This window comes from Chinchilla lanigera, unplaced genomic scaffold (genome assembly GCF_000276665.1).
Source record: "Chinchilla lanigera isolate Chin_1 unplaced genomic scaffold, ChiLan1.0 scaffold00123, whole genome shotgun sequence".
Taxonomy (NCBI): Eukaryota; Metazoa; Chordata; class Mammalia; order Rodentia; family Chinchillidae; genus Chinchilla; species Chinchilla lanigera.
This window is the reverse complement of record NW_004955524.1, coordinates 542,090-553,578: the sequence shown is the minus strand read 5'-3', so window position 1 is coordinate 553,578 and position 11,489 is coordinate 542,090. Positions and strand designations below refer to the sequence as shown.

Below are 11,489 nucleotides of genomic sequence, written 5' to 3'. Positions count from 1 at the left end.
GGGCCGGCCAATGAAGAGCAAGGAGCAGAGGAAGCAGCAGGTGAGGGAGATGAGCAGGGTGTAGCTGAGAGCCCGGTTGTTGGCCTTGACGATGGGAGTGTGTTGGTGCTTCACAAAGAGCCCAAGAACAGCAGCTGTGAGGACAGTGAAGCTCAAGGCTGTTCCAGCCAGGGCCTTTCCCATGGGAGCTTGATAATCCAGGAAAGTCACAGACTTTTGGAGGCAGTGGTTTCTCTGAGTGTTGGCGTACTGATGGTCTGGACACTCCACACACTGCTCCATGTCTAACAGAAATTTAAATTGTCGTTAGTTCAACTTTGTTCTCTCTGTCTTACTCACTGACTCACTCACAGAAGCTCATAATGTTTCTTTACCCAAACTGACCTTTTTTTTGTGTCTCTGTTTTCTTAATTTTAATTTTCCTCTTCTCCTTTTTTAGTACTGGGGATTGAGTTTAGGGTGTGTTACTGACCTGTGTTCCTTGCCCTTTTACAATTTTGAAATAATGTCTCACTAATACACAGGCTGTGCTCGAGCTTCCGCTCCCTTCCCTCAGCCCTCAGAGTGCTAAGGTGAGGGGTCACCACTATGGCCAAGTTTTTTTGTGGTTTTTAGACAGCAAAGAAAGTTATGTTATATAGACAAAATCTCCCAATTAATGCTTTCTATTTCTGTATGGTGTGTAAATAGTGTATTATATTCTCTTAACTTTAACATCCATAAAGTCATTTTTTTGTCTTTGCAAAGCAATGAAAGACCTATCTATTTAAATCAAGCCTCTGGAATGTCTCCCTCATACATTATTCAATGAATAATCTCTTATTGAAAAAACAATATAATTTGCTACATTCCAGGGAAATACATATAATGTATATTCTTCTCTCTCTCTCTCTCTCTCTCTCTCTATATATATATATATAAATCGTGTTCATAGATAGACTCAGGCATGGGGATATATTAGTACTTTATATATGCTAATTGCACATTTAATTAGGGATTCATCAGTAGATAAGCTCACTGATGAGTATCACACTCCTGTGATTCAATGACCTTTGACACACATGAAAAATTTGCAAGATATTTTCTTTTCTTTTTTTTTTGGATACCAGGAATCAAACTCAGGACCTCACACTTGCCAAGCAGGAACTTGTGCCACTGAGCTATATCCCAGGCCATCTGGAAGACATTTTAGATCTAAACATAAAAAATACTAATGCTACGGCATCTGCGAAAATGTCTCTAACACGCTACCCAAAATGTAGGCATCATCACTTATAAAATCCCCTCGTGTGGATGCATATCATTCTGAAGCTCTGCGCCACAAACTGTAATTAATAATGTATGTTATTTCCCCTACTGTTGTATGAACTCTGGGAGTGAAGGTATAAAATCTTAGTAATGTTCTACTGTACTAGGGCAAGCTTGTTGTCAAGCAAAGACACCTTTCTCTCAAACCAAACACAATCTCTCTGAGCATCAGCTTTGTGTCAAGAACAGTACTAGGCACCAGAAAATTAAGAATGTGCTAGAGCCTTGTGTCAGTGCAATCCAAATGTACCTTCACATAGTGCAGATTCCTACTGTTTAGTGATACTTTTTGTGAAACTTCATGATGAAGATGGCATAAAGAAAATGTGGAATAGAAGAAAGGTGTTTCTTTGAGCAAATAATGCTTTCAGTGAGTTGAAAAAAAATGAATCAAAATAGGCAGAAAGAGTGTTGCAAACTGTAATCTCAGCCACTCAGTCTGTTGAGATAGGAGGATCACAAGTCTGAGGGCTGCCAGGTGAAAATGTGGTTCTGCTTAAAAGAATGAAGTATAAAAAAGAAATTAAAATAGAAAAAGATTAAATTAAAAAAGATAAATCATGTTATTCAAGAGACAGAGACTGTATTTTAGGGGGTAATAGTACTGAGTAGAAAAAAATAGATTACCAATTGAATGAAGAAAGAATTTTGTCAGTGTTATCATCTGCAAGATTATATTCCATTTCCTGGATGGATGGGGTGAATATAAAGGAAAGTTGCAGAATCTGTCCGTAAAGTAAGCTCTCACCTGTGGCATTGGCGATCTCATTCTCTGGGCAAGGGGTGCAGTCAAAACAGCAGGCAGCCTTTCCCTCTTGAGGAGTTTTCCTAAATCCAGGATTACAACTCTCACTGCATACAGATTTGGGAACCTAATGAAAAAATATATGTGTATAACACTGGTAAATTCTGGGAATCTGATGAATAGCTCCTAGAACTTAAAGGACAATTTATATACATGCACAAATAAAATTACATACATATATGTCACATTTAACAAGAAATATACAAATATTTATCAAATGTGGTGAAATGGATGTCTTGCTTTTTATTACATTGGAATACTGGTAAATAATAACATTTTTAAATTAAGAATTATGTTGTTTATTTGCCATAATTGCCCATGTCATGTAAAAAAACTGGAGACATAGAGCCTATAATAATGTTTTGGTTATTATTGGTTAATAGTGAGCATTATGATTATGTCCAACATACCTCTGGAATTCCTGTGACCCATTCGATCATTTCAACAGATAAAGATAATTGCTGGCTGTGTGGACCATGTGGGGTAAATGTTCCTAATTTGATCTTAAGTCTAAGGCCATCTGGAAAATTCCAAAAGTTGAGAATGTCATACACTGCGTCTGGTTTCTTATCATCATCCAAATTCATCGGCTCTCCAGCAGGACTGTTAAATTGAATGTTCCTCAGGAAGAGGTGCAGCTAAAAGAACACATCCTATGAGGAATGGCACCCATGACTAAGAGAAATGTGAATTAAGGAATGCTCTTACTTGACGAGGACTCTCTCTCTCTCTCTCTCTCTCTCTCTCTCTCTCTCTCTCTCTCTCTCTCTCTCTCTCTCTCTCTCTCTCTCTTTTTGGTACCAGGAATTGAACTCAGGACCTTGCACTTGCCAGGCAAGCGCTTGTACCGCTGAGCTATATCTCCAGCCCAAAATTTATGTTTCATGGTAGTGCTTAGCACCATTTACACTCATGAAGGACTACATAGTTTTCTGTTCTTTAAGAACTCCATGGAGAACATTCAGATTTTTACAGTAAATGTATCACCTAGGCAAGACACTGACCTCCTCAAGAAAGGCAATGATCTTTTCCCATATCAGCTTCCTCTTTTCTAAGGGCTCCTTGAGGAATAACCATTTATACACAGCTCAAGGTTCATCTCCTTAACAATGAGCATGTTAGTAAGGCTCTACTTGTGGGTCAAGTGCTCTAAGCTTCCCCAGTGAGGAACAGGTGTAATACGGAAGAAGGGCACCCGAACGCTACATGGCATCAGAGGACACCTCACCCGCCACGGGGAAAACACGGAGGACTCCCCACTTCCTATCGGCGGCCCTTGCGCTTGCTGTAGAAGCATCTCGTGGAGGGCGTGGGCCACCGCGTACACGGCGTTGTACGTGTTGTAGCTCTCGTCACTCATCTCCGGATCAAAACGGTTCACAGGCAGCCGTGCCAGGGAGGCATTGGGGGCACAGTCCTGCAGCGCACAGTCCAGGTCAGAGAAGGAGCAGCGGAAATTCTGGAACCAGTACATAGTGAGGTAAGTGTCTTCTGGGTACTTGAAAGGGCTCACTGCTTGGACAAAAGTTTTGAAACCAGAAATCTCCTCGTGGTGGTTTGAAAATATGAGGGTCCCGTGGAACAAGTCAAGAATGAAATTTCTTCCACCCACGTCTGCACGCCACTGTGAGTTTGTGACCCAGACCTTCCATGTCACTAAACTTTGCCCTATAAGGTAGTTTATGTCATTGAGGCCCTCTGTATCATAATAGATGATAACCACGTTCGCTGGTGACGTTTCCCTGGTTATGATATCATGCTGCTTTGGTCTGAAGAAATACGATGTGAAAGCACTTGAGACCACTTTCACAAATGCTACACAGACTCTGCTCCTGTCCATCTCTGCTCTCACATCTGAGAGGAACCGAAAACCTCTGTGGCCTTCTGTGATGATGAGGCCCACCCAGGTCCAGCGGAACTGAAGCATCAAGGAGGCCATGCCGAGGGCCAGGGACGTGTCCTTGGGGGCCGCCTGGTACAGAGAAGGGAACTGGCCACTGTCTCTCAGCGCAGGATCAAAGGAGCCAAAGGTCACCTAAAGGAAAAGGGAATTTAAGGCACACAGGAAGTGTGATGACAGAAAGCACTTTCTCAGGCGTGGAGGGCGCTAATAGCCAGAAGGGGTTAAAAGACGTACCTGTTTTTCTAGTGTTTCTAATTATTTCACTCTCTAAAGGCTTTCTGAAAATAACTTCCAGACAAGCATGTCTTGGAAACGTTTTTGTCTGCTTCTCCCCACTCGCTTTGCTGCAGACAAACTGCGAGTAGCCCGCCGAGTCTGTGCACGTCGGGGACGGCACATTTCGGAAGGTGCACAGACCAGCCTCCCTCCACCCTGAGCCCGAGGCGCGCTCCTGTTCCCCGGCTCGCCCGCCCTCACCTGCGGAAATCTGTAGAGCTCCAGCAGCGTGCTCACTTGAGAGGAAGCTGCCCAGGATGTTTCTGTGAGCGCTGCTACGGCCGTGCTCTTTCTCCGGCAGCTGTAGTTAAGGGTTCCATTCTGTCCTGTGAGCAGAGTGAGGGAACTCTCCAGTGTTTTCCAATGACTGTACAGGAAATTATGGAACTCGTAGCCCAGAGACACGTTGGGTAAAAGGTGAGGATTCTTGTTGATCTCTTCTACGGCGAAAACAAAGGCCAGGAAATTCTGGTAGCTGTTGAGCGTGTGCCTGCAAAGAGAGCACAGGTCCTTATGGAAAAGAATCTGCGATTATCTTCCAGTCCGTGCAGTACCGTTTATGAGCTGAATGCTCACTTCCTCTCCCGTATTCGTTTGCTAAGAACCTAGCCATACAAATGACAGCATTCGAAGTATTGCTTTAAGGAATTACTCTGGACTCAGTGAAGCCTTGAAGGGGGGTTTTTCAGGAATGAGATTAGTGTCCTTACAGAGTTCAGTTACAATTACTTCATTGTTCTGCTATGTGGGGACACACTGGCAAGAATGTCACTAATAAACTAGGAAGCAAATGCTCCTTTTGCTGTCTGAACCATAATGGTTAAAAGTAAATGAATATCATTTCTGACACCCAGTTTGCAGTATATTTTTATACAGCAAACTGAATTAAGATAATATCCTAAGTAAGGTTAAACAACCAAGAAATTAATTCTGTCTTTGAAAGAAGTCTTAGAGACTACAGTTAGACGAATAACACACCATTGTATCTGGAAGGATTTCACCAATTTCCATATATATGGAGGAAATTTTAAAATATGGAGAGATGATACACAATTGGGCTTTGTAAGGTTCTTTGGTATCAAGAACTAAAATAATTGCACTCAGTAAGCACTTCATTTTATAACAATGATGTATTGAATTTGGAAATATCAGTGAAGAGAAAGAATATAATAAATGAAATATCTGTAAGAAACAAAGAAACATAATATTTATGGAACCTTATGGTGTAGCAGAAGGATTGAAATTAAATTATATCTGCTGCATCAAAGTTTACATCCACCAGCAAAAACTATGAAGATTATGTCAACTTCTGAGCATAAAGAGAAAGCTTTATGAAAATCCAGGGATATGTGAGAGAAGCATGAAGCCTTGGAAAATTGGAAACTCTTAGGATTCTACAAAACTCAACAACAGTTCCTCAAATTTTTTATTAATCTTTTAAACGTTAAAAACATAAAAAATCAATGAAAAAAATCAATTAAAAACTGTCATCTACAGCACTTACCCAAAATACTACTATTATCACGACCTGTCCTACAATTTTGAATACAGAGTTTCCAGTTAGCGACTTCTTACATTTTTATTTTTTTGATTTTTGAAGCTTCTTCAAGAATAGAAGTCTAAACAAGGACTCGGAGAACAGGGGAATACCGACGCCCGACGACTCAGAGGTCGAGCTGACTGAGGACACGGGAGCCATTCGGGAGCTGGAGACCAGGAGGACCTTGTGAAACACCTGGGGAGACCCCCTGGAGGCCATTCTCCCCCTAACTGTGCGGGTTGCAGTGGAGGAGCAAGTGGAGCTCCGGAGAGGTCTGCACTGGGACTTCATGGATTACATGGGGGCCCAATATTCAGATTCTGTAGAACTGCCTTCATGGAGAAGGAGGAGCCCCGTGAAATCATGACTATAGAGGAAAGTGGACGGCCCGCTGCTGGACATTGGTGCTGGTCTCTCGGTCCTTCTTTTCAGCTCTGGCCTTCCTTCCAGCCTTCACACCTCAGTGAGGGGAGTCACTGATGAGGAGATAACCCGCTATTTTTTGCAACCCTTGGGCTGTAACTACTTGTTGGATCTTTCTTGCATATCTTTGATTTCCTGAGTAAACCACTTTGAGGACGCCAACATGTATTGCAGCAGCCATTGATGATTTCCCACCAATCTGCCCATAACTCTGTAATGTTTGTACTGTTCCTATGCTATTTCGTAAATGAATGTACTTTTGCTACTATATGTTTGCAACAACAACCATTGAGAATAGTCAATGATTATTTGATTGATCACTCATGTATAGCTCTATTTGTTTTCCCTAGAGACCACTTTGGAGAAACCAGGGTATAGTACAACAACCACTGATAATTTCCTGCCATTTCTGTCTGTAACTCACTATTATTTGTCTATTTGTTTTCCTGAGAAACTATCTTGAAGATACCAATAGGTAAAATAACCATTGATAATGTCCTACCACTTTGTCTGTAATTCGGTGTATCCCCCTACTGCTTTGTTGTCATTTATTCTTTAAAATAAAGAAAAGAATACAAGTCTATATTTCTTTGTATTAATTTTAGTTGTCATGTGTTGATTCTTTGTCAACTGCATAGTTCATGTTCATATCTTGCTAATGCTCCCTGTGTGCACGATAAAAGCGTGTGTTCTTGTTGTGTGCAAAGTAGTGAAGACCAAACCCTGGGCCCGACATGCACGACAAGTGCCCTCTGATCGCCGGAGCCCAGAACGTGCCTTCTTCACTGTCAGCTATAGATGCCTGTATGTACCTACTCAGTTAGACTTGTTAATTTTAAGATGTTAGTGTGCAGAGTTATGATTTCTTTGAGATGCTGTTGCTGAAATTCCTCAGTAGGAGGCACACATTCTCCCATTTGTGCTGTCTTCTTCTCTTTCTTGATCTTCCTACACATCTTCCTGCTCCTCATTATCATCCACAGAAAATCCATTTCTCTCTTGTCTACTTTAGTTTATGAATATCTTAAAATATTATAATATGTAAACTCCTGCTTAATTTTTCTTTGTCCTAGTTTGACCTTCTATACTGTTATAAGTGGAGCATACATTTCCTTTTTCTTTCTTTCTTTCTTTCTTTCTTTGTTTCTTTCTAACTATCATGAAAAATATTAAATTATAATTAGTTAATACAAACTTTGTGACAAGATATTAACATCTTCATGTAATGTTGGGGACTCAATGGGTAAGATATCAGACTGTGGACTTGTAACATCTGCTTTATTTAAAACTGAAAAGCTGAGGAATATCCAGTCTTGTGGCAGTAGCTTGTTTTTTTGGTACATATCTGCAGGCAGAGTATTAAAGAAGATAAAGTTGATTCATGATTAAAATATTACATGTCATAATGTATTATCATAAGTTAAAGATTTTAACATCCTTGTCTGACACAGAGCTAAACCCACTTGTGAAAACAAGTTTTCTCTATTTTAAAATGTGTATAAGAATGGGGAACAATTGTAACATACATTAATGAAATATTTAGGTGTCAAACATGTGACTATTATTGACAAGTCTCAAACTGTCTAACTTAAAAACAGAGAAAAATCTTAGCAACTAAACAACTTGTGTACAATCAGCTGTAATATGGTCACTTTATATATGTAAATATTTTTCTTTTCCAAAATTTCTTTTCATGTTCCATTGGCCCATGCAGCTTAAAGAATGTGCTGCAGAGTTCCTTTCCCAGTGTGAAGCCCCACTGCAGCTATCCCGATGATAATTGTTATGCCCTGGTTAAATAAAATCCTGGAAGTTTCCAATAAGTGCAGTGAGCATTTCTAAGCACAGTTCAGGAGATTCACAATAAACTACTCTGAGTCAGCCACCAAAACATCCTGGTAATTAGTCACTGACTCAGAAACAACACTCGAGAGCATCTACTGGAATCTAAGAACATAAATTAAATATATAAGTAATGACAGCAGGTAACACAGGAAATTATATAAAGAAGAAAACACATGCCATGTATGATGATATATGCTTATACTGCCAGTTGCTCTGGAGGCTGAGGTAGAGGGAATACATAAGCTCAGGATATTGCTGGTATGCTAGGCAGTGTAACAAGACCTTGTTGCAAAACTATGTAAACATGGGGAAAATGTCCAGGCACAAAAATGTACTGATGCATCTGGACACTATAAGAAATATGAGGTAAGGACAGCTGCAGTCTAAGGAAGAAATAAGCCCAGATCTCTTACTCTGTCATCCCTGGTTCCGAACATGGGCAGCTGCCACGGGAGCACCTGTGCCTTCAGCATCTTATGAAAGCCAATCAGTCCCTGCTCAGTGACAGCCCCTCTGCTCATGGGGCACAAGTCATCCTCTGGAATCCTGACACTTTGCAAAGTGCACTGTATGCATTTGGCTACAGAACGGTTGTGATGATACTGAAAACACAGAATGTACACATGCCCCAGTGAAGGAAAATCAAATTGGAGGGTAAAAACCTCAGAGATGAATTATTCCTCTCTTCTGCCCTGGCTTGCAGGCCCAAGAGTCATGGAGCATATAAGGTACAAGTGCTGACATACACAGTATTTGAAAATAACTGAATACCTATGGTAGAGTTCTCTTTGACAATGATATAAGGAGTGGTATAAGTATATAAGTGATAATAGTGATATGAGGAATGGTACACATTATTTTTTTTGAGACATGGTTTTGCTATGTGGCTCAGGCTAGCCTGCACTCACCACGCAGCCCAGGCTAGCTTCAAACTCATGGCAATCCTCCTGCTTCAGCCTCCCGAGTGCTGGCATTATAGATGTGTACCACCACACCTGGCTGGCACAAATTATTTTAAGAACACTAGAAGACCCTGGATTGTATGAAGGGGATATGTTGCTGTAGCTGCTTGGCACTGAATTCCAAACAATGTCTTGGATTACGTTTCTAAGGAGCATCACTTCATGCGCTATGCAGTGGCGGCTCGGTGGGGAGGAAGCCCATGCACCCTGAAACGAGGTAGACCGGTGTCTTCATCAGCTTCCAAGCCTGAAAGCAGGAGGCTAGGAAAATAAAAACATCTTCCCACTTTCAAAAAGTGAGGAAGCATAGAAATTCAAAATACTTTATGACCATGGCTGTGCATCCGTAGGTGGGAAGGACAGGGCAGGAGTATGGACCACACGGATTTACTCATTTACAGATCCTTACGAATTATTCATCCTGGTAATCCAAAAGGAAATGAATACAGAGGTGGATACTTACGGTACAATGAAGACGTCCTTCATGGGCTGCAGAAAAAAGAAACCCCCACTATAGAAATAATTAAAAAGGGAGAAGAGTCCCCCAATCAGCACGTCTCCATCCTTGTGGACACTTGTGCTCCTTCTGTGAAGGCAGGGTTCATTTTCAAAATTACACACTAGGAGAGCACGCTGCAGGAGAAAGAATACAGCAATCAATGGGGACATCTTCAACGTGTGGGCAAAGATTTAAGTCTGTGTGAGGAGGAAACCTGCAGGTTCAGCCAGGTAAATTGCGTGTGTGTGTGTGTGTGTGTGTGTGTGTGTGTGTGTGTGTGTGTGTGTGTGTGTGTGTTGTTTTTGACTCAGGTGCTCACACTTATGCCCTTGACTCCTTTCAGCCAATCCTCCAAAATGACCCAGGAGAAATTTACCACCATTTCCCTCCTGAGCTCTGGGCTGAGGTCTGGGGTTCAGGTGAAAAAAATCAAGTTGCAATTATATCTGAACACCATTCTCTCCCCCTAGAGGCACCGTGCTTTCATCCAAGCCCACTCACAGCAACATCCCAGGCCATCTTTTCTTGGGCACGTTGTGTCTCAGCTTATGCTTGGCCATTCGGGATGTTGCTAGAAACTAGAAGTTCAGTGTCAGGTGTTCATGGCAATGGTGGTAAAGCCTGTGCTCAGACAGGAGCATGCATGCGTTCTGCAATCCACAGGCCTGGATAAGGAGTAGCAGCCTCGTGCACCCTGTTTGGTCCTTTTCCCAATTCCTTAGTGCTTTCCAATATCTTAAATTCATGGATGAATATGTTGTGATTGTCTGTTTCTACTCCTAACCCCTGAGTTTGGCAATTAATAAAGGTTTATGAGTAAATATTGTGAGTGAGAAATCTTTTGTTTGATCATCCTCAAGCAAAGCAACAATCTCTTGCCACTCAAAATAATGAATAAGAGGGACGCAAAGGAAATAGAATTTCCTGCATGGGAAAATTATACTGCATGATATTAAAGTGGTGGAATACTTGTCATTTTGCATTTGTAACAATTTTTGTTCAGCACAGAAAGTGGATCCCAGTGTTAAGATGGAGTCTACTGTATATTGGTGCATCAGTTTTGTCTTAAAATGTGACACATGTGTAATAGGTAAAACTTTCAAGTTGTAGCAGAACTTAATTACTATGAGTAATTTTGTAAACCCAGATTTTAAAAACAAAATTTTATAATTGTACAGAAAATATCTTTTTCGATTTAGATGATGCTGGGATGCAGTCTTCATTAGCATTTGAAAAGAAGCTAGTAAATAATATAAATTGAATGCAACTAAAAATCTCCAAAGAACTATAAAAAAATTTAGGAAATAACATGTAATGTATAATACCTCAATAGTAATTTTACATTAAGTGCATGATTGTGCAATAATATATTGAAATTATTTGTTAAATAAAAATACAATTAAAGGTATTTTAAAAGAACCTCCATGTCTATTTTTTTTTTTTTTTCCCTCTGGTACCGGGAACCGAACTCACAACCTTGCACTTGTCAGGCAGGCGCTTTGCCGCTGAGCTAAATCCCCAGCCCCGAACCTCCATGGCTATTCATGTGAATGTTGCAAGTCACACCCACTACAAACACAAACATTTGTGAAATATGACTGAGACTCGACATGAGTTCGTGACTTCCCATATGCAAGCCACATTTTCTAATTGATGTCAGGCTGCTGATAGAAATGTAATTGTGCCAATTCAGACTGTATGTTGAAGTGTGAAGCATGGTACTAGGCGAATGTTATCCTGTTTGAAATTATGGTGTTTACATTTTTTTTTAAATTTTAGAAATAAAAGGAGGAAAATACTAACAGACAGACAACATTTTACAAAATAGCAAAGGATCAGTACAGACAGTACAGAGTTACAAACAGAGTGGTAGGGAATTAACAATGCTTGTTGTATTACATATTGATATCTTCAAAGTGGTTTCTCAT

General features: G+C 40.6%; 1 protein-coding gene across 1 annotated transcript in view; it reads right to left on the bottom strand.

Annotated features, from left to right (window-relative positions):
- Positions 1–9,548, bottom strand: part of LOC102023518 (vomeronasal type-2 receptor 116-like) — a 15,648-nt gene extending 6,100 nt beyond the window's left edge. Inside the window, exons 1-6 of the mRNA XM_013507186.1 lie at positions 9,526–9,548; positions 4,494–4,782; positions 3,342–4,148; positions 2,524–2,751; positions 2,057–2,180; positions 5–284 (exon numbers count right to left, since the gene is read on the bottom strand). Coding sequence (XP_013362640.1) covers positions 5–284; positions 2,057–2,180; positions 2,524–2,751; positions 3,342–4,148; positions 4,494–4,782; positions 9,526–9,548 — 1,751 coding nt within the window. The remainder of the gene's footprint in view (positions 1–4; positions 285–2,056; positions 2,181–2,523; positions 2,752–3,341; positions 4,149–4,493; positions 4,783–9,525) is intronic.
- Positions 9,549–11,489: the final 1,941 nt, after the last annotated feature.